We start from the raw sequence: 21,797 nt of genomic DNA, 5'->3' as shown, positions 1-21,797 counted from the left end.
TTCTGATTTATACCGCTTGAGCTGCCCAGGGACTACAGGAAGACTGAATGATGCCTTCGTCCAGCATTTGCTTTATGTGGTTCGTCACTTCCTAAATGAAGTGGGACCCGACAAGGGACAATCTTAATAGGTGAAGCAGTCCTGTATCGGTCTGGTGACTGACTAAATGTGTCCTATCCAAATCAGTATCTTCAGTACTAAAAAATGTATTATAATGTTCTAGTCTCCAGAGTCCAATCCGAGATGTGAAATCGGGGCATCAGCAGACCACAAAGTCTTAAAATCCCCCTGTTGTTCTACATCTTCTGCCCCTTCACCCAACTCTGTATTTGTAGACAGAACCCCAATTTATATTCCATTACAAATAATATGGGCTTCCTCAGTTACGTGAATAACACAAACTGGCATAACACCAGCGGTCACTGAACACACCATACGTGCTACTGACACATCACAGTGATGGGATGGAGAAGAACCAGGCTCCAACATACCTTCACTTTTTTCCTGGTGGCGCTGCCTCGACAGAACTCAGAATTAACACGTCACTGCATGGGGGTATTCGGGTCTCCACCAACTACCACAGGCATGGCAAGGAACTTGAAAATCATCTTGCAATTGGACAGATCCGCCCCCAACTGAACATGGTTTTGCAATCTCCAGTCAGAGAGATCTTAGTCAGATCCAGTAAGTAGAGGACAGAACAATTCCATGAAAAAAATCCACTTTAACCCGCCTAACGAAGCACTCACCATGAGGCAGCAACATCACCCTCAGGAGTCAAAAGTACAAACAGCTGAGCTGCAGTTCTCAGAGCCGTGTGATGATGATGATGATGATGATGATGATTTTAGGCTGCTGTTGTAACAGCTGCTGAAGCTTCAAAACCCTGAATGAGCCCCGGAGCTTCACCCTTCATGAGATCCTCATTCTGAGACAAGACTGAGACACAGCTGAAGTCTATTGTGCAGTGCAAAAATCTGGCATCAATTTCCATCCTTAGTTGCTTTAATAGTTTATGATATTTCAGAATAAAACATGCAACTAGTTGACTAGAAAAATTGTAAGTCAGGTATAGTCCTAATATCCATACAGATATACACTGTATTTGCATTATGATCTTTTTCAGCTACTTAACTTTGTGTTTATATATGTGCACACATTTCAAAGAGAACAGATTTACAAAGATTGTGGACTTTTGGTTGTTGTTTGTCTGAACTGCACAGTAAAACCTTGTTCTGCTGCTGTGTATATGAGAAACAAGATCCCAAGACCATTGAGATGTCTATGTGACGAATAAACTTTTAAAAGTATTGTGTGTAATCTATTAGCTCATAAAAATGCTTCAAAAACTATTCAAACTGCTGAAGCACAGTTTCTTGGATTCATATGTGGTCTAATTGAGAATTCTGTAGGCCATGTGAAATCATTACTGCACCTGTAGGAGCCTTTTTTGGACATCTTAGTCATTTGCCTGCGTGCACGGACACGGACACGGACAGATGAGCTCATACGGGGCTGGCAGTAAAGTGCTTTCATATGAGAGACGTGTGCACGTTTGAAGAGCTTGGCTACTATTATGTGTTCTTGCTGCTGCAAGTCCGTCCGTGGATGTTTCTCACTGTCTGACAATGAAAAGAGCTTCATCAAGACCTCATCAGCTCAAAGAACAGCTCCTTCAGGCCATCGACGCGCAAAATAACGTGAGTAATGACTACAGTCCTTTACAGTTTTGTCTCATCATCAGTAGCAACTGTCGCTTCATTTGACCGTGCATTTTAACCACATATTGCATTTCCTACCCATTCTGTCCAAGCTTTATGTGGAGAGTATTAGGAAACCAATGTTTCACCTGCATGTTTTTTTTTCTTTCTTCTGCTGAATGCAAAAGAAGATGTTTTAAAGAATGTTGCTGATCTCCATTGACTTCCATAGTATGAAAAAACATATAATATAAAGTCATCTAAACCGTCGTTTGCTGGTTTGCTCAGTCTCACTGTGGTGAGGTTTATTTTTATTTCGTTAACTCCCTGGGGCGTTTTTCACCGATTCTAAGAGGAACGAGTATCCGAGCCTGTCACATTTGCATTTGCAACCGCATCTGCTAACTGACATGTGAAAGAGTGTCTGCAGGTGCACATGTGAGAGCAGATTCAAATACACCAGCCACAGCTACTTTACTGATTATGACCAGGCACAGAAAAACAGGAGCATAGAGAAAAATGATGCATCATATGAAATCATTAACCATTGTAGTTTACCATTTTTTTTTAACGCACAGAAAATGTTATGAAAGCATGAAGTGACATCAGCCTAACGTCTGTCTGTCAGCAGATACAGAACATGATGGCTGTGCTGGACGTGATCTGCTGCCTGGAGAGTTTCCCCATGACCAAAGAGGCTCTAGTGGTAAGAAACTAATTCACTGTACTGTCTCACACTGAAAATGCTAATTACCCCCAGAAATCATCATTTACTCTCCCTCAGTTGTTCCAAACCTGCATGAGTTTCTTTGTTCTGCTAAACACAAAAGAAAATACTTGGAAGAACTGCTGATCCCCACTGACGCCCATAGTATGAAAAAAAAGAATGGTGTTCAACATTGGTGGATTATTTCTTTTTTAAAAAATCGCCTGAAAGGAATGATTTGATGATTTGATTTGTTTTATTTTAGGAAACCAGGCTTGGAAAGTTGATCAATGATGTAAGAAAAAGGAGCACGGATGAAGATCTTGTTCAACGTTTAAAAAATCTTATACGGCGCTGGCAGACGCTGGTTGGAGCGAATGAAGTCGCGGCAAAAGAGATCTCAAGCTTTGCAATCAATTCGACTTCTGCTGAATGCGTTTCTAGAGCGACACAAACCCTTTCTGAAAACTACAGCAGATCTCTTTTGCACAGTAATATGAGTGAGAGGGCTGAAACATCTCAGGGTTCTGTACCAGATAAAACCACAAACTATCCAAACCGTTTCAGGAAGAGTAAAATACCTGTTCGTGCCATCAAACCATATTCCTCGACCATCACGCGTTTACAACAAACCGCAAGCTTGAAAACCACTCGGCGTTCCCAAAATGAACATAACATCAGAGAAAGAAACGGCAGCTCTGCCAGTCACAGCGACGCAAAGCACTTTCTGGCGTCCGAAGCGGCGGCACGACCCATATCATCATGCGCTGCTTCTGATCTACCAAAATCTTCCATCCCAGATTCAAACACACAGATGCATCAGTCGTCAGACCTCCTCAACATACTCAGACCCGCCGCACTAAACGAGAACGTCGACGAGGTCTCCAGCACGGTGAGCGAAAGGGCTTTGGAGGATAAGACGAAGACGAATCAGCAAAACGGTCACACTGTCAAACTCGACGGAGAGGACGGCACCAAAACGGACAGACTAGCGTATGACCCTCACGCCCAACAAATCAAACCTGTATCAGGCAAAACATTTAGAAAAGACTCTCAGAGATCAACAGGATGTGAAATCCAGAGCAGCGGGGATCTGAAACACAGCCTTCGCTTCTTCCTACAGACAAACCGGAGGGAGATCTCACTGACTGCAGAAAACTCAGGGATGAGCTCACCTGTGGGTGGTCGTATAGCAGAATTCCCTGTGACGGAGCTTCCAGGGGTCAGCCGAGAGGTCAGCGAGCGAGACCTGGTCAGGATACGCCGTCAGCGATGGCACGGTGTGAACGGCTGTTACGATAACCGGAATAACTGGTACGACTGGACTCAGTCCATCACCCTGGATCCGTACGGAGATGGGAGTAAACTCAAGATCCTGCCGTATGTTGGCGTAGATTACAGGCTTTGAGTTTTCAGAAGTGTGTTCCTTACATCTCCAAATGTGGATTGGAGATCCTGTGTGTTTCTTTTGATGTGCTTCTCTACTCCTCATTGTCCATTGCGTCATTATCATGTATGAACACACAAAACCAACATGTACACTACCAGTCAAAAGTCTGGAATAATAAACTCTTTCATATTTATTTTTGGCATTTTATGCCTTTTATTTGGACAGGACAGTAGCCAGGCAGGAAGTGAAGTGGGAGAGAGGGGGGGGGGGGGAGCCGGGACTCGAACTCGGGACGCCCAAAGCGCGACACCGCGAGACTGTCGGCACCGACGCGATCGATTTGTTTATGCTTATCCAGGCTGCGTCTATCCGATCAAAATTACAGTAAAAACAGTAATATTGTGAAATATTTTTACAAGATAACTTTACTTTTGTAATCGCTTTAAAATGCTGTTACATGCAAAGCTGAATTTTCAGCATCATTACTTCAGTCTTTAGTGTCACGTGATCCTTCAGATCCTTCAGCCGTCGCAGCCTCTTCGTGACTGTGTTTACTTTTCAGCCGTTGGATAGGATTTTCAAAAATGGCTGTTGTATTTGTGTGAGGTGTCGCTACTCCTGACAAAGCCCTGTTGAATATGGGTGAAAAATACACCACAAGCTTTCTTTAAAAGGCAAAAGAACACATGTACGTTTTCTTAAGACAACTGAGAACCAAGACTGATGAAAATGCAGGACGTTTTCTCAATATGCAGCGTGCGGGACCAAGGGTTAAAATGCTGTGCGGGACGGGGGCCACTCTAGCCATTGTTAGTATGAGGAAATGGGGGGGTGTTGCCATAGTAACCTGGTGGGCCGTGCACACTGATCATTTCACAGCAGATGACAGGGGTTAAGAAGGGGTCCAATTTCAGACCAGCTCAACTGAAATCTGAAGAAACACGTTCTTATACACAGCATAGCACATGAGAATAAAAGACATGCTGGAGAAAAGCACACACTAGCATTAGAAAACCTTCTGGATTAAAAATACAGTTGCCCTTTCGCGAACAGCTCGACTGACAGGCGATCCGACCAATCATAACGCAGAATCCAACAAATCAGACAAGAGAGCAGATAAACTCAGAGCAGAGACACAAATGCTTTTTTATCCATCATCGAATTATTACTATGAACAATATTCAGCAGAGACTGAGCACAGAAAAGAAAGCATAATAAAATCAGCAGAGGAGCAGGCTGTGTGTTAATTCTCCAGCGAGGTGCTGGACGTGCTGCTGCTGCTCTGAGGGGTTTTCACGTCTTTGCTCGCTCCTGTACGCAGAGACTCGTCTTTCTGCTGCTCCTGCAACACATCAAACACACACTCACTGTACTGCAACCGTCGGAGTGGGAAAGAGCTCTTCGGCGTTCCTTACGTTCTTCCTCATGATGTGCTGACGCAGTTCTTCACGGGTCAAAGGTCGATCCGCCTCCTCTACGAATGAAGCGTCCTCTGCCTCATAATCATGCCTGAAGAAAGACCAGAATAAGTCACGTATCTGAGCACGTTACGTGTGATATCTCAATACGAGAGGCCGCTCTCACCTGGTAACGGGAGGCTGAACGATCGCCTCGAGCGTCTGAACGTCTGCTTTCTGACCCAGCAGCAACGGAGCCACCGTTTCCAGGTCAGAACTGTTCTCTGGGTCCTGTTAACATGTGAGATTTATTTACATGGAATAATCAAGATTTTCAAAAGCCTCTTATACTCAGCTGGGCTGTATGTATTTGATCGAAACTACAGTAAAAACACTAATATTGTGAAATATTACACTTTCAAACGACTGTTTTCTATGTGAATGCATGTTCAGATGTATTCACGATCCTTCAGAAATCATTCTAATATGCTCATCTGCACTTACATACAAGTTCAGTGTACAACGGTTGCCCTGTAGACTATTTGGAGAGGCGTTTTTTAAACCATAGCAGAATCTAACGCACAGCTTTCTATTTCTTTACCACTATAAAATAACCTGCCGGACCTTCTCGTAAATGTGTTTCTGTACCTTCCATCTAATGAAGGCTTGAATGGTGAGCAGTTCGCTGGCCTTCTGCTCCACTACGCCGAGGTACGTCATCAGATTACCGTCTGTGATCCCAGAGGAAGAGCCCAGCACGCCTTCCATCCACCCTAGGTCGCAGTCGATGTTTCTGAACATACTGTCTATGCCTAGAAACGACATCGGCGTATGTGACGGCTACAAACATACGTAACATGATAAAGCGGTCTCGGTCGGTCCAGGGTTAGTCACCTGTCGATGCGGGTTTGCTAGTACCTGTTTTGACCTGATCGAGGATCTTGCTGATGTGATCGGCCTGGGCTTCATACTGTCGAGTCTGCGCTCTACACTCCTGCAGCCGATCCTTCGCCTGTTTTAAAGCCGTCTGACTTTCCTGTTCCCGCTGGCGACCTTTTATGTTCAGCTGTTCCGTATCTTTTTTAATCTAGAACAGCATCAAGACAAAAACGGTTTTAAAACAGTATTAAAATGTAAATATGCCACAGGTTGATTCAGCCCAGCTTGGCACAGGCTTTTGCTTGGTCTTTAAGTTGTGATGATCAGTGTTGTTATTGTTAACTAAAAAACACTAGGAACTGTCTCAATTCATTCAAATGTAGCTGAAATAATACATTTATTAAAACCCACACACACACACACAAACGTAAAAAGCTTAAAGATGAGAGCTGTCTGTTTGCCACACTGACCTGTTGGATCTCCTCTCTCAGTCTCTCGGCTTCTGCGTTCTGTTCATTCACGTAGTTGAAAAGAGCAAAGTTCCTTTCTTCACCTGTTAAAAAAAGCAATCAGCTGTAGAATAACGCACTGTGATCTTCTGTTAACACAAAACAGACAACACAAAGCTCACCCTGAATGAATTTTGTAACTAGCATCCCCAAATCATCTTCTCCAGTCAGCTCCTGAATCTGCTGGAACGCCTTCTTCAGAGAGTCAGGAGTCTCCTCTCCGCCGTCCGCCTTCTTCTTCTGCTCCTCCATCTCTGCCACGGGCGCACATCGGTCACTTTTCTGTCTGCGTCTGCTTCTTTTCCCGTTATCCACGGTGGCTCTCTGACTATTCTTGGTGGTCATGAAGTCTCTGAGTCGGTGTTCATGAGCGATGACTCTCTCCAGCTCCTGAATCTCAGCGGAGTACTGCGCCAGGTCCTTCACCGCCTTCTCCTTTATCATGCTCGCTTTGGTCTGAGCATCCACTCTGAAATAAGAATACTAATACTGAACTGTAGATTTTACGGTGACACAGATTGGCCTTCGAAGCAGGCCGGTAAATTAATTTAAACTTAAATTATTAAGAACGTTTCTGTTCACTAAAATAAAGCTCAAATATAATGTAAATATACATAATAAAATCGAAAAGAAATATTAAACAGTAAAAAAATGTTAAATTGTAATATAAAAAAAAAAGACAAAACCACAAAAAATGAAACTAAAAAGCTTAAGCAATGAGCTTAAAAATCATTATAGATACTTTCATGGCTGCATATGATCTTATTAAGCTGCAAATTCTCTGATATGTCCAGGTTTTTATGATTGTGTGAACAGCAAAGTATCTTAACATCTCAAAGTATCCCCCTCACTTTGCGTCGTAAGCTGTGGCGGACTTGTCGATGACTTCAGCGATATCCTTACGAATATCTTGCAATACCTGAAAAAAATAACAAAAAAACAAGAGCCCCTGTTCGAAAGGAGTAGTTCACCCCAAAATGAAAAAGTGCTGAAAACAGGCCCATCTCAGGCCATTCAAAATGTAGAACATTTAGTTTCTTCATTTCTTCGATTTGTAGAAATGTGTCATTCCATCACTGTCTCACCAATGGATTCTCTGCAGTGAATGGGTGCCGTCAGAATGACCAAACAACTGACAAAAATCTCTCAAGATCTTAACTGATGGACTGGGGTGGTATGGATAATGTTTTTATCAGCTGTTTGGACTCTCATTCTGACGGCACCCATTCACTGCAGAGGATCCATTGGTGAGACAGTGATGGAGTGAGGGTTCTGCCCTGACACTCTGTTTGTTTCCTGTGTCTATGTTGTCTTGTGTCAGCTTTGTTGATTGTTTTTCTCCAGCCCCTCCTCCTCGTTTCCTTTTTTACCACACCCTCTCGTTAGCCCTCGTTGAGTCCTTGTTAGTCTAATTGCTGTCACTTGTTCCTCGTGTGCTTTTCTCCCTTTTTATAGTTCCTCTTGTCCTCTTGTTTTTGCTGGTTCATAATCATTCCCCTTTTCCTCTCGTGCCCTAGTCTTGTCTAGCCCCGTCAAGTCCTGCGTATTCTATGTTTTTGTTTTGCTCCTTGTGTGTGTGTGTGTGTGTTTTTTTTTTTGTTTGTTTTTTTAGTATTCATATTTTCCTTTTGGTCCTGGTCTTTTGTTTGCATTGTTTTGGTTGTTTATTTTACGTATTTACATTGTTAATTTAGTAACCATTTCTTACTTATTTTGTTACCTCTTTTTATTTGTTTTGGCTTGGTTTGCTCGGTTCTCTCCATCTGCCTTGCCGCTCTTTCTGCTACTACAGTGTTCTACCAGTTGATGTCTGTGGCCATTGTTCTTCCCTAGTTCTCATAGTTTACTGTGTTCCTGCTGTTGTATCACCCGTGCACCTCACTCACATCCTCTTGTGTCAGTCTGAAATGTCAATAAACCCTTGTCGCTCGCGCTGCGATTGGGTCCACCTTTCAGATCCCTGACACATTTCTCCAAATCAGATGAAGCAATGAACTGAGCGTGAGTCAATTTTCAGCAAACTTTCATTTCAGGTGAACTATTCTTTTAACTGTGTTAATCACTGCATCTCTCCAACTCATAATGCACAACAGTCCAGAATCCACAACCTTCTCCAGTTTGCGATGCAGCTGCTGGAATTGGGTGCGCTGCATGTGTAGCGTCTCAATATCTTTTCTGAGCTGGCTGTTTATCTTCATCTGTTCGTTAAAGCGAGCACGAGACTGTAGGGACAACAAGGGAAGAAATGAATGTAGAAGTTCATGCACACACCAGGTATATATTCATGCACTGCTTTTCATCAATCCAAATTCATTTCACTTCCACTTTTGGATTCTGACAATTCTGTCTATATGAACCGTAAACTTGACACATTTGTTTACTTGTGCATTCTGAACAAAACTTCAGCACATAAGTAATGACTGGTCACCACATTCAGAAACCACAAAATCCACAGTTTCTGCCTTGGTGACGTATCTAGAAACATAAGTGTGAGAAGAGCTTCTTTACACAACATTCAGGTCTGTTTCCTACACTGAAAAGTTCATAAGTAATCATGTAAGACGTGAATAAACATACGCATGTTTATGAGTCCCAAAACGTATGTAAACATACACTGCCCTCCAAAAGTTTGGAAACGCCCTAGAAAAGTGGGGTTTTGGAAAATCTTGGCATGAATCCTTTTTAATTTGTGATCATTTTGCACTGATAAGGGACAACACAAACTACGAAAACGTATTTTACTACATAAATAGTTTATACATAGAAAAAAACATAAATTTCGACTGATCAAAATATCCAGCATTAGCAGCTATCACAGCTCTTGCATAATCTAGGCCTAAATTGACTGTATTCTAAACTTAATTGGCAATCAGTTGTTGAAGCTATTAAGGTGTGCTGACCCAAAAATCTTTTAAAAACCTGGGCCAAGTTTAAACCAGTAACCAGGCATCACAGCTGACAAAGGGGCATGTCTGACTTTGACATGTATATATTGCCATTATGATGTCATCAAAATGAAAATTATTGTTGCTGCTCTTCAACGATAATGTCAACTTACTTTAATGTATTTGCACCAAAAAATGATAAGGATTTATGCTGATATCGTCCAAAACTACACCTTGCCAGGGGTGTTTCCAAACAGAGGGCAGTGTACATATCACGGCACTGCACATGGGCACAAGGTATTTTTGAATCCTAATGACAAAATAGCTGTGTTTAGATGCTTAATTTTTTTCCGATCAATCAGATTATTTCAGGTAGCTAATAAACGTAGCCACAGACCAGCGAGGCATTACCTGAAGAACCAATTACATCAAGTTTTATGTGGCCAAATGTTTTGCCAAAAAGCACTTCAATCAGAAGGGCTGGGTCTGACAAACGTGTGAAGTGTCTATAGTTGTGGGGTCTGTGAGATGTTCTCAGTTTACCCGATCCAGTTTGCTCTGTGTGGTGCGTATGGCTTTCTGAATGTCGCGGGGCTGAGACTTGTGATTGCGGGAAGCCTGTCCTCTTCTCTTTTCAGACAGTTTTTTCTCCATAATCGTGATCTGTAAACCGAATACAGGCAAATAACTATCTGCAGCGCAGTATGAGAGTGACAGCGTTTAATACTTTGGCACACGCACCTCCTTTTGCAGCTCTGCTTGGGTCTGTTTCTCTTTCTCAATTGCTTTGTCCAGCTCGTCTCGTTGCTTCAGCAGAGCTCCGACAGCCTTTATAGCCGGACTTTCTCTCTCTGCGCGCCTCTGCCGCAAACGCTCTTGTTCTGCGCGCAGCTCGCCGATCTCTTGGCTGTTGACAAACACGCAGAGCGCTTGCTTATAATGATTACGCTTGAGGAACTTGCGAAAGTGTTCCGTCAATCAATCAATCAATCAGTTAACTCTCTGGTGCTGGAATAGTTATGATCCATCTGTTTGATAATACCAATCTGATAATACCTAGAATACCAAAATCAGCTGTGGGCAGCAGATCATTTTCTTATTTAGCGCCCAAACTCTGGAACAATCTACCTAACACTGTTCGGGACGCAGACACACTCTGTCAGGTTAAGTCTAGATTAAAGACCCATCTCTTTAACCTTGCTTACACATAGCACAATTAGGTCAACCGGAACCGGGAACATTGCCCATAACACCTGATGTACTCGTTGCATTGTAAGAAGAATGGCATCTACGTTAATATTAGTCGGTTTCTTTCTTATTCTGAGGTCACCTTAACCACCAGATCCAGTCTGTATCCAGATCAGATATGGTGGATCAGCACCTAGAGACGACCTCTACAGCCCCGAATGTCAGCGGGGACCACGTCAACTAGATCATATACATGTCATCAGTGAAGAACTTGTCACCTAGACGGCCGTCAGCACAAGACCACTGGAACCAGATGAGTCCTCTGCACAATCTAACTTTGCTGCAACATGGAACATTAGCATTATTGACACATTATTGTCCTATTTAATACTGTAAAGTTGCTTTGACACAACCTGTTTTGTTAAAAAACACTATATAAATAAACGCGATTGATTGATTGATTGATTGATTGATCTGTTAGCTGTTAATCACTTTTTGGGCAACAACCAGAAAATGAAATTTCCAATGTAAACTGTCATAAATCTCGAAGGCTTTGGAGCACAGACTTTGGCCTCTTTTAAAATTAAAACTAACTAAATGTTTATTTTCATGAAAAATGCTCAAAATACTGTTTTGAAATGATATATTTGAGGATGACATGCCAAAGCATGAGTTTTCAGTAAGATGTTGTTTGCAGTGCAGAACCAAACACTTCCGCTAGATGAAACTCACTTTTTTTTCCGTTGTGAAAAAGTAAAAATATGACTGGACAGCATGTACACTACTGTTATAAACCTACTGTTACTTTTTTTTTTTTTTTTTCCATAAGACCAATGAAAATTTGGCCATCATTGTTTTCCGCTCATTAAAGCAAAGATATGTTTCAATTAAATGCAGATAACTTGAATTGAAAGATCTAGCTGGAAGAGCGTACAAAGTCACATATTCTAGTACCATCATGTCATTTAAATAAATGCGAAACAAAAACAAGACCTCTGTCATATCACTTGCCAATAAACAGAAATTTTAATTTCCAGAGAATGTCTTTGTGGGGAGAGAAGTTGTGCGCATAACACGCAAGTAGAGTTTGTTGGTGAAAATCAGAAAGACAAATGGGCTGTTCAGAGACGTCTTGTGGCTCGTGTGTTTGACTGACCGCTGTTTGCGCAACGTTTCCTCTTCCTGCAAGTAAAGGTCGCGATTCCTCTCCAGTCGGCGCAACTCCTGCCGCAGCCGGTGCACTTTCTGCTGCTCTGTCTCTTCTGGACACAAACAACTGCTTGCATAAGAACATTCATCTGCACGATACTAATTCTTAATGATCAGTTACAGTGTTTTATTTGCGTACCAGCTCCAGCCACACTGCTGTCATAACCCGCTTTAGTCTCAGACATCACGAATGCAGCACAAGTTCTGTGAATAATAAACACAAAACACACAGCGAACTTCATGGTCACCAAGTCCTATGATTTATAAAACATGAACAAACATATTTTATAGCAACTTACAAGTACAAGCATTTCACATTTTCACATGAAGTAAACGTTTGATTCCCTGAGAGTGTCAAATGATTCGCCTAGCAACGCCTTAGCAACGGCTCATAATCCCGATGATTCATCAAACACAAGAACTCAGAGGCTTTTCAAAACAAATAAATTAATCAGTTAAATGAAATCAAGAGTTTATGTGTGAACTGGAAGCAGAGGACAAGGAAACTGTCATTATGTTCCACGGAGAAAGAGACGGTGGCGTCTAAAAAGCATCGTTTCAAAGTCATTTATTTTTTTAAACGCTATTTATACTGCTGGGTCGTGTTCACTAACTAACTAAGTAAGTAACTAACTGACTGACTGGGTAAATAAAGTCTTATCTTCTTACCGCGGCGACTCTTCAGGTGACTTTAATCTTCTGTCTCTGTGTCTGAGTGTTGATTGTTGTTAGCAACAGTATCCAAGAGAAATAACGGTCAGCAGGAGGCGCTGCATCTTACAAACACGAGACCGGCGCGAGAGGGACATTCTTTTAATTTCATTTTAAACATTTTAATGTGTCACGAGTCATACAAGAAAACACACACACAGACAAAATACTGACAATTTTAGATTTTTTAAAATAATAATTGTAATATTCCGCTGTTACTTTTATTAACATGTGACAGTTTTGGATTCTTGTTGTGTGTGTGTGTGTGTGTGTGTGTGTGACTGAAGGTGGACATGATTGACAGCAGTGCCAGACATTCAGAACACTGAAACCAAACATCAAGCCAAATTTTAACATGGGCTCCACTGGGCAACACCAAACAAAGTGTTCACATTTTTATTTATTTTTATTTAATAATCCTAATTAATAATAAATTATTGTTGCAAATTAAAAAATGTTTTTAACATGCATTGATGCTTGCTTGCTTTTTTTCTTTCTTCCTTCCTTTTTTAAAGATCACCTGAATTGAAATGGTTATAATGAATCTTACACATTCTCTCGCTGGACTCAATAGTGTTAGTGGATCCTCAGAGCCCTGACACACACATGTGATGCTGAAGCCACGGTTCCTCTCAGAATGAGTCTGACTGATCCATTGCTCCAGTCCAGCTGGTGAGTACAGATGGGTTAGAGCTTGTGCTTCGCAGAGTGGATCACTGGCCAGCACGACATGATTTACACCAGATGTTATATTCCAGTCAAAAGATGAGCCAGATTACGGCACAAAAATACACTGATAAAAGTGCACAGACCTCCATCCTGACTCCTAACATATGATACATGACTGCTGGGAATTATTAGTATATGATTATTCAGAGCACTGTTTTCACTATGAAAGTATGCAACACATCAACTAAAATGTTCCTGCAGTTCCTCAGTGTCTCCTGTAGAGGGCGCAGTTCACACACACACCTCTGACATGCAGACGGATTAAAAACAGCGCTGTGTATCAGTTCGCCAAGACAAACCTGTTTAACTGACTCTCCTGGTTAAAGTAAAGGTTAAATTAGTTTTATCTCAACGAAAAAAGTTCACACTCTGTAGTACGTGACCTAACTTAATGTATTGCACTTTTCAATGTATGACTTGCATAAATCTCTGTATAGTTTCTAAACAATTAGGATTATTTATGTGCCCCTAAAGGAACTGATGGGGGAAATAAGTGGGAGAAAAAAACGATATACTTTTGTAAAAACTCTTGAAATGATCAGTTCGCTGGCAAATCTAAATACACGAATAAACGGTATTGCAAAGAAACCCAATAGTTTTGTGAGAGAACAAAACATTTAGCCGGGCTCTACAGTTTAAGGATCTACAGGATCTACAGTTTAAGATGATAATTATAGTTACTGATACGATCCCCTCAGTGATGAAGAGGCTGTCAGAGGTCACGGAAGGTCGCGTTTGCAGACCGCACACGTCATCGAGCCTGTTGATTTCAGTTCACCTTCACTAGGAATAATGGTCAAATCTCCAACTGTTAATATTATCAAAGAAGATCTAATGTATGACGTATTCTGCATAACTAGTAGCGCACCTCTCTCTTGAACCCAACTACACTCTCTCAGCCGGTCACCATGGTGATTTTTGTGGGGGCGTGGCTTGGCGGAGTCACGTGACTCCTTCACCAGCGACTCCTCCGGTGTATCTCGTCGCGTCGCGGCTTGCGCTGAAAGATGGCCGCGGTGGAGCAGCGTCCGCCCGTGCGGGAGGGAATTCGGATCGCGGTGCTGTGCCTGTGCTGGTACACCGTCAGCTCCGGCGGCAACGTGGTCAACAAAATCATCCTGAACAGCTTCCCGTATCCGGTCACAGTGTCGCTCTTTCACATTCTCTCCATCATCGTGTTTCTCCCGCCGCTGCTGCGAGCCTGGGGCGTCCCGCGAACGGAGGTACCGGCCCACTTCTACCGCTGGTTCATTCTGCCGCTCGCCTTCGGGAAGTACTTCGCCTCCGTCTCGGCCCACTTCAGCATATGGAAGGTTCCGGTGTCGTACGCGCACACTGGTGAGTAACGGGAGGCTCTCGGTTGTTCGTTTCGCTTTACTGACTTTACTCAGTTACAGGCCCGATTCTTCAAACTCAGCTCAAACCCGACCCGATCGGACAGGTTCGGTGCAGTTCGGCTCTGTTCGTTTAATGGAGTCTGAATCACCGCAGGTTATTCGTGTCTGTCATTAACCACAGATCTCGACTGTAATTCAGTATCTGCGTCCCCGGACATTTAAACGCCCGCTTTCATCCGAACACTAGGAAACAACTCGTAATATGAATTTAATGACTCAATCGGCTCATTTTCCTTCGTCAGGGTTTTGATAACACCACACTTTACTGAAGCGATCCCAGACCACGTCACTTCCGCACTCTCAGTAACGCTGCCACATCATCCACCTGCGTGGCTGCGCTTCTGTGACACACTGGACTCGTTTGGGAAGATTCGGTTCCTTTTGTTTACATGAGGGTTACGGCCTCCGGTATTATCAGACCCTGACAGCAAAAGAAGCTTTGTCTTCCGAATGTGCAGTACACGAAGACGAGAAATGTTCCATTACAAAAGAAAGATGCTTCAAAGATGATTCGGGGTGTAGAAGTAGATCAGTGTTTGACAGGTCACACAGTGTAACGCCTTATTATCAATGAAACGCGTTTCAGCAGCATATGTCTACATATGAAGGGAAATACACATGCCGTTTTAAAGTGTCATTTAGAGCAAACTCATGAAAGTAATGTGATATTAAATATTCCCACTTGTAAATGTGACTTTGCTTGGTGGTTCATGTACTCGTAACTCATAATTACGCTGTCTCACACTCTGAAGGACAAATGATGCGTGATGATGATATGATTGTGATTTCCAGGCCTCAAAGCTGATGGACGTTAACATTTCTGAAGAGGTGGTGCCACCAAAAAACAAAAGTTAATCTTGTTTGGGAAAAAAAGGTCCAGCACTCACTTCCAGAAAACATAAACTCAACTTCATTGGTTACGATTCATAAAACCTGCTCCTAAATGATCTGTGATTACACACAGCTGTAAAACTGGAAGATGCTCATTGGTCGAAAGGTCTGGGACGTTCGTTGTAGTTTGGGTAAAGAATAAGTGGTAATAACAATATTGTTTTATGACGAGGTGATGAGAGCACTATGGCTGTAAAGAATGAGAAATATATACATATTATGAGTAATACTGCGGGACAGAAACAACCAATATCCATATTTTGTAATGATAATAATAATGTATAATAATAAAAAAAGATTATGTTATCAGAAAGCAGGAATTAGGACGTGTTTGGTTTATTAGTAACTCTGTACGCATTTAACTGGTTCTTTCAGTGACGTTTCAATAATCATTTTAATTCTACGAGAACAGCGAGGGCCGGCGCAGAGTGTGGTTGGAATCACTTTATTCCAGCTGAGGAACAATAGAACCATTGACAGGAAATCAGAATCCCACCGGAAGAGCTGGAGCGTCCACAGCCGCACCGAGCGCCTACAATAAACGGGACAATATGGTCTGTGAGTGCGGACGCTAATACAGTTGTGTGAACAGACCTTCACTTTGTTTCCGTTCATAGAGATTGTTTAGTCTAGTCAGATTTTCTACTGGGAAGAATGTTAAGTGTCTTTGAGAGTTCCGTTTGTTTCTTGAGTTTTGGCGTCAGATGACCCGCGTTCGCAGCGCCGTCTGAAGCGCTCGAGTTTGTTGGGACGCGGATCGCTCTGTAAATGTGAAGCAGGAATCAGCAGGGAGAGCGCGAGAGTTGTTTCTGAGATGTTGCAAACATCACGAGACCTCACGGAAGAACGTGTGACGAGACCAATGCTGATGTTGTTCGATGAGTGAATGCGTGTCTTCTTTTCATTCCCTCATCCTAGTGAAGGCCACCATGCCCATCTGGGTGGTTCTGCTGTCACGGATTATCATGAAAGAGAAGCAAACCACAAAGGTCTGTCTTCACCTAAACACCGTTAGAATGAATTCACAGTGGCTTAAATGGTCACTGATTGCTTCTTAACAGTCAGGTTGGATGGTTTGTTTTTGTGTTTGACGAGTTTGGCTTTTTCCGACCAGGTTTACGTGTCTCTCATTCCCATCATCGGAGGTGTTCTGCTGGCCACCGTCACTGAACTGTCCTTCGACGTCTCTGGATTGATCAGCGCTCTGGCAGCAACGCTCTGCTTCTCCTTACAGAACATATTCTCTAAAAAGGTTTGTATTTCTATTCAGACGTTTCTGTTAAATAGGAAAAGTCAGGAATGGCTTCCTGTATGTAACCGTGTTCGCGGTGGTTTTAGGTCTTGCGCGACACAAGGATTCACCACCTCCAGTTGCTGAGCATCCTGGGCTTCAATGCTCTGCTGTTTATGCTGCCCACGTGGATTCTAGTGGACCTCTCCTCCTTCCTGATGGATGGAGACCTGGTAAATAGGCTTGTCTTCATTTTTAAAAATGAATCCTTTTAATAAATAACAGGGTGTTCATCATTTTTTGCCTCAAAATCAAAAGGGGAAAAAAAAGTATAAAAAAATGTTGGTAAGGTGATTTAAGTGTGCAAGAAAATGACCCCCCCCCAAATGTCATTTTAGTTGTCCAAAATGTAATTGCACTGTGTTTAAAAATGAAGGCCCCAGAAATTTTTAAATGTAACTTTTTTTTCTTTTAGCAAGGAAGCATTAAATTGAAGTGACAGTAAAGGCTTTTAAATTGTTACAAACACATTCTATTTCAGGTCAATGGTGTTCTTTTAAAACTTTGTTTTTCAAAGAACCCTGAAAAAGTATCACATTTTCCACAAAGATGTTAAAGGAGAAGTTCACTTCCAGAACAACAGTTCACAGATAATGTAGTCACCCCCCTTGTCAACCAAGATGTTCATGTCTTTTTTTCTTCAGTCATAAAGAAATTATGTTTTTTTTTAGGGAAACATTTCAGTATTTTTCTCCATATAATGGACTGATATTGTGCCCCGATTTTGAACTTCCAAAATGCAGTTTAAATGCGGCTTCAAACGAACACGATCCCAGACGAGGAAGAAGGGTCTTATCTAGCATAACGATCAGTTCTTTTCATAAAAATAGTACAATTTATATACTTTTTAATGTCTACATATGTTTGAGTTGTAGTGTACTTTTTTTTTTTTTTCATATGATTTATGATTCAGTCCAGCTCTTCATGCTCACGATCGCATTTCCTCCGCTCTCTTCTGCAGTCGGAGGTTTCCAACTGGACGGGAACGATCGTGCTGCTCCTCATTAGTGGATTCTGCAACTTCGCACAAAACATGATCGCTTTCAGCGTGTTGAACCTGGTCAGTCCGCTCAGCTACGCCGTAGCCAACGCAACAAAGAGGATCATGGTCATCAGTATATCCCTGCTGATGCTCAGGAACCCCGTCAACACCTCCAACATTATCGGCATGATGACGGCGATACTAGGCGTCTTCCTGTATAATAAGGTAATTGCGCACGTCGACCGCAAACGGGGAGGATGTTGCGCAGTGTGAAGCAAAACCTGATGTGAACTGAATTGTCATTGCTGTTTTCCGCAGGCCAAATATGATTCCAACCAGGAGGCCAAAAAGAAGCTGCTGCCGGTTTCAGCACAGGATATGGTTTCGTTCGACAAGCCCCAGTCCAACGGCTCCGGGCCCTTCGCTCACGGCTCAGACTTTCAGCACGGCCGCAGCACGGTGCTCACCGACCACTTTCAGTACAGCCGACAGGCCTACACAGCAAATTACAGCTCCAAGCAGTACGTGGTGTGAGTCGAGCGCCGCGGAGGACTCTAAAGACTGGTGTCAGACGCCCGAGCTTCAGGGGCGACGGGCGCGTCCTTCACGCGGACGAGGACGTGTCCGGGTGACTGGAACGGGAATGTTTACTCACGAAATCCTACTGCTTTTTACACAGGCCTGTTATTTATTTCATCACAGACCCTGTTCTGTTGTTTTTTTCCCATGTAGTTTATGAGGAGATTCTCAGTTGTATGTGCAGATGATAGGAAGGTGCTGGGATTTCTTTTGTTTTCTTTCATATTTTTGTTTTCAGCGCAGTTCAGAATGTAACGCGTCATCACGCTACGGACGGACCTCTGCCGCACGACATACACTGGCTCGCTGCAAATACAGATGCATCAGGGTATTAGTCAATGTTCTCGTTTTGCCTTTTATCTGTAAATATTTTATTTATTTTTATAGAGGAAGGTGTATCGGTTGACCATATCACGGACTGAAAAACACCCTGTCGATGGTTTGAATGTCTAATATCTGTGAAGGAATCGCTTTTTTTCTCTGAGGTGTTGAATCGGAGGTCACTGTACATGATCACTTGAATCATAGTTCATACATTCATATGCATGATTATCGTTTTTTGTGTCTTTTTTTTAATTTGGACTGACATGCAGGCAGTGCACTTGACATACAATGGTCGTAACTCATGGGTCAGTTTAATTCATAATAAATGTCTGGGAAGGGACAATCGGTGTTTCGTAAAGCAATTTATTTATTATTTTGCTGGAATTGACATTCTGTGTTGACAAATTTGCCTCGTTTCCTCAAACGGAAGTCTAATAAAAAGTTTGAGGACAGATTTCTGACACTGAACGCCATGGGAATGGTCTCGTTAAAGGTGCAATATTCCTTTCGATCACGAGGCGATTCGAGCCTTTTCATGGTGTAAAACCTGTAGCTGACATCATCTGTGGACTCCTTTTTGGTGTAGATATGGTTACATTTGTTAAATGCCACAAATATGTCATGAAAAGGTCATAGAAAGAGTTCTGTGGCCTGCTCTTCAATATTATTTACCAGTTAATGTCTTCATTCCCAAATAAATGCCAGTTTGAGGAAAATGTGTGATTTCGTTTAACATTTGTAAGCTAGTGATTTCTTTATAACGGGTGTCTCACTGCTGGCAAGTTAGACACATAAAAGCATGCACATTTTTGCATAACAAATCTTAGTCCTTTAAAATATTGTACGTGTTATGGATTTTAAAGAGCATCATGACGCTTTTGAGAGACTCTGTCTTCATGTCTCTGTATGTTGGGAATTTATTGGATCAGTTCAGCCAGATGAATTGATTTCGTAAGTTCAGCAGCTAAAACTTGACGGCCGTGGCTGCGCTCTCTTCACGACGGCTGTTTTTCATGGCTTCAAGCCTTTCGCTCTTGTTTTGTGCAGATTGGCCTCTCGGTGCCACTTTCTTCTCTTCTTCCCTGATTCTTATGGCTTTTGGGTGAGTGTTTGTAATCTGTACAAGAAATATTGGGCTGATGTAGCGGATTCATTAACGAGACTGTGTGTGTGTGTGTGTGTGTGTGTGTGTGTGTGTGAGCACTGGAATCCCAATGTCGCAAACTGAGATTTTGAAGGATTTAAGAAAGTCTTGGAAACCGAACTTTTTTTGTGTGTGTGTGTTGTTGTATTACACAGTGAATAATTGTAAACTGAGCCGAACCCCCTGAACCCTGGAAATATTCAGCTCAACAGTACCAATATTACAGTGACTGTACCTTCCCATCATGCACTACTGTAGTACTTGATGCGTTGTTGTTGTTTTTGTTTTTTTGGTCAGCTCTGGTATCTTCAAACTCTCAGACCGTGACCCCGGGAGATTGAAGTGTGTCTCTGTGATCCCACAGTCATGTTCAGTCTTGTTTAGCTGTTTTTTTTTGTTTTGTTTTTTTTTCCATTTGTTTTTCTATGGTGTGGAAATGCTTTGACCCTTTCTGTGTTGAGATTGTTTTCCTTTCAGCCAGTGTTTATATATCATTTGATTTTTAAGATGCCTTGGTACGGTTAATGTTGCATTCTTTTATTTGTCAACTTAAGAGTTATAAGATGACTTATTTTTAAATGTGAAAATAAAGAAGATGAATTGATAAAGTCTTGCTGTAGTATGTGTTCCGGTCTGCAAAGTTAAAAATAATGTCTTGTTTCTAAGCAGTCTATATTTTGAATCCGATTCGAGAACCTCACTGTAAGAAGAATATTCAAACAAGGAAGTAACACGGACCCTTTTGTTTTTAGCACATTACAGTTTAAAATCTCATAATTACATATTCTTAGTTCTGAGTTATAATTCTCAAATGTAGTTGTATAATGTTTGTGTAAAAGTGCACAAGTTCAAACTTACGAATAGAAGAGTGAAAAGGGTTCAAGCTGCTTCGCACAGGCTCACGTTGTGTTTGTTCTCATTTTCTTTTTTCCTGTTTTCCCTAAAACTGTTGGAGTGTTAAAGACCTGTTTGCTGCTGTCTCCCGTTATAAAATAAATCCTTCTTGCTTATGATTTTGTGAATTTGGATATAGATTCATTTACATTCTTTTCACCAAACTTTGCCTTTAACAGACTTTGATCTTTCAGAAAGCCATTCAGCAGATATAAAAATGCGTATCTTACCTGTGTTTTGTGAGCACAATATCTAACATCAGATGAATTTACGACAGTGGGCCATTATGAGGACACATCCTAGGCACTTTCATATTCTTAGGGAAAATATCCCAAGATCTCTGCAGCTGTGCTCGAGGAACTGTGGTACAAAAAAGAGCACACGACAAAGGATTTGTTCTTTAGCTTTTTCATGTTCTACACCAATGTGCTCTAGATCCCGATAACTGCTGCTTGCATTAAAGGGGTCATCGGATGCAAAACGCACCTTTACATGTTGTTTGAACATAAATGTGTGTTGGCAGTGTGTGCACACAACCACCCTATAATGATAAAAATCCACCCATTGGTATTTTTTAAATCTTAGTAAGAAATATCCCCTTTTTCAAATCGAGCCGTTCTCAGCTTCTTGTCGGTGTGACGTCACATGGACCAAGGCCACGCCCACGACAGATGATTGACACGACCGTCTTACCTTAGACCCGCCCTGATGAGCTGTGACGGTTCGACCCCGAACGCCATTGTTTCGACTCTGGTGCAGGGGAAACGAGAATGTTTGAGCGATTGAGGTGTTGTGTTGTTGGATGTAATAATGAACATAATAGTTCTCATTTACTCCCGACATCTGAGCCGCTGAATTAATGTTACTTTTGTTTTAGAAGGAAATGCGCCTGGCGATCTACATAAATGCGTCTACGTTTGCGCGAATCATTCGTGAAGCAGCTTCACCTAGAGCAGAAGTTAGTATAAGTGTTTTTTATGCATCTGTGCAAA

At 42.0% G+C, this 21,797-nt stretch overlaps 3 protein-coding genes across 6 annotated transcripts; 2 read left to right on the top strand and 1 right to left on the bottom strand.

The window, feature by feature from the left end:
* The first annotated feature begins 1,532 nt into the window (after positions 1–1,532).
* Positions 1,533–4,123, top strand: LOC127173001 (mediator of RNA polymerase II transcription subunit 26). 2 transcript variants are annotated; one of them, XM_051122595.1, is made up of 3 exons: positions 1,533–1,700; positions 2,329–2,406; positions 2,672–4,123. In XM_051122595.1, the coding sequence occupies exons 1-3, from the start codon at positions 1,629–1,631 to the stop codon at positions 3,812–3,814; spliced, it is 1,293 nt and encodes a 430-aa protein (XP_050978552.1). In that variant the 5' UTR covers positions 1,533–1,628; the 3' UTR covers positions 3,815–4,123. The 2 variants fall into 2 exon arrangements, with proteins under 2 accessions (XP_050978552.1, XP_050978553.1); XM_051122596.1 differs by having other exon boundaries at positions 2,332–2,406; positions 2,672–4,121.
* Positions 4,124–4,899: 776 nt separating this feature from the next.
* Positions 4,900–14,312, bottom strand: odad1 (outer dynein arm docking complex subunit 1). 3 transcript variants are annotated; one of them, XM_051122592.1, is made up of 17 exons: positions 14,172–14,312; positions 13,985–14,086; positions 13,125–13,243; positions 12,533–12,633; positions 12,003–12,067; positions 11,811–11,916; positions 10,208–10,373; positions 10,010–10,129; positions 8,690–8,803; positions 7,433–7,500; positions 6,704–7,050; positions 6,543–6,625; positions 6,112–6,280; positions 5,842–6,005; positions 5,381–5,484; positions 5,212–5,305; positions 4,900–5,138 (listed from the first exon to the last, which is right to left on the bottom strand). In XM_051122592.1, exons 5-17 carry the CDS (start codon positions 12,046–12,048, stop codon positions 5,040–5,042), a joined length of 1,680 nt encoding a protein of 559 aa, XP_050978549.1. In that variant the 5' UTR covers positions 12,049–12,067; positions 12,533–12,633; positions 13,125–13,243; positions 13,985–14,086; positions 14,172–14,312; the 3' UTR covers positions 4,900–5,039. The 3 variants fall into 3 exon arrangements, with proteins under 3 accessions (XP_050978549.1, XP_050978551.1, XP_050978550.1); XM_051122594.1 differs by lacking the exons at positions 12,533–12,633; positions 13,125–13,243; positions 13,985–14,086; XM_051122593.1 differs by lacking the exons at positions 12,533–12,633; positions 14,172–14,312 and having other exon boundaries at positions 13,125–14,165.
* slc35e1 (solute carrier family 35 member E1) lies at positions 14,297–20,924 on the top strand. The gene is made up of 6 exons (XM_051122597.1): positions 14,297–14,641; positions 16,510–16,580; positions 16,706–16,843; positions 16,930–17,055; positions 17,844–18,089; positions 18,183–20,924. The coding sequence occupies exons 1-6, from the start codon at positions 14,311–14,313 to the stop codon at positions 18,396–18,398; spliced, it is 1,128 nt and encodes a 375-aa protein (XP_050978554.1). The 5' UTR covers positions 14,297–14,310; the 3' UTR covers positions 18,399–20,924.
* The last annotated feature ends 873 nt before the right edge of the window (positions 20,925–21,797 follow it).

The sequence above is a fragment of the Labeo rohita genome, chromosome 11 (genome assembly GCF_022985175.1).
Source record: "Labeo rohita strain BAU-BD-2019 chromosome 11, IGBB_LRoh.1.0, whole genome shotgun sequence".
Taxonomy (NCBI): domain Eukaryota; kingdom Metazoa; phylum Chordata; class Actinopteri; order Cypriniformes; family Cyprinidae; genus Labeo; species Labeo rohita.
The sequence above is the reverse complement of the archived record's forward strand: the minus strand, read 5'-3'. Positions and strand labels throughout refer to the sequence as shown.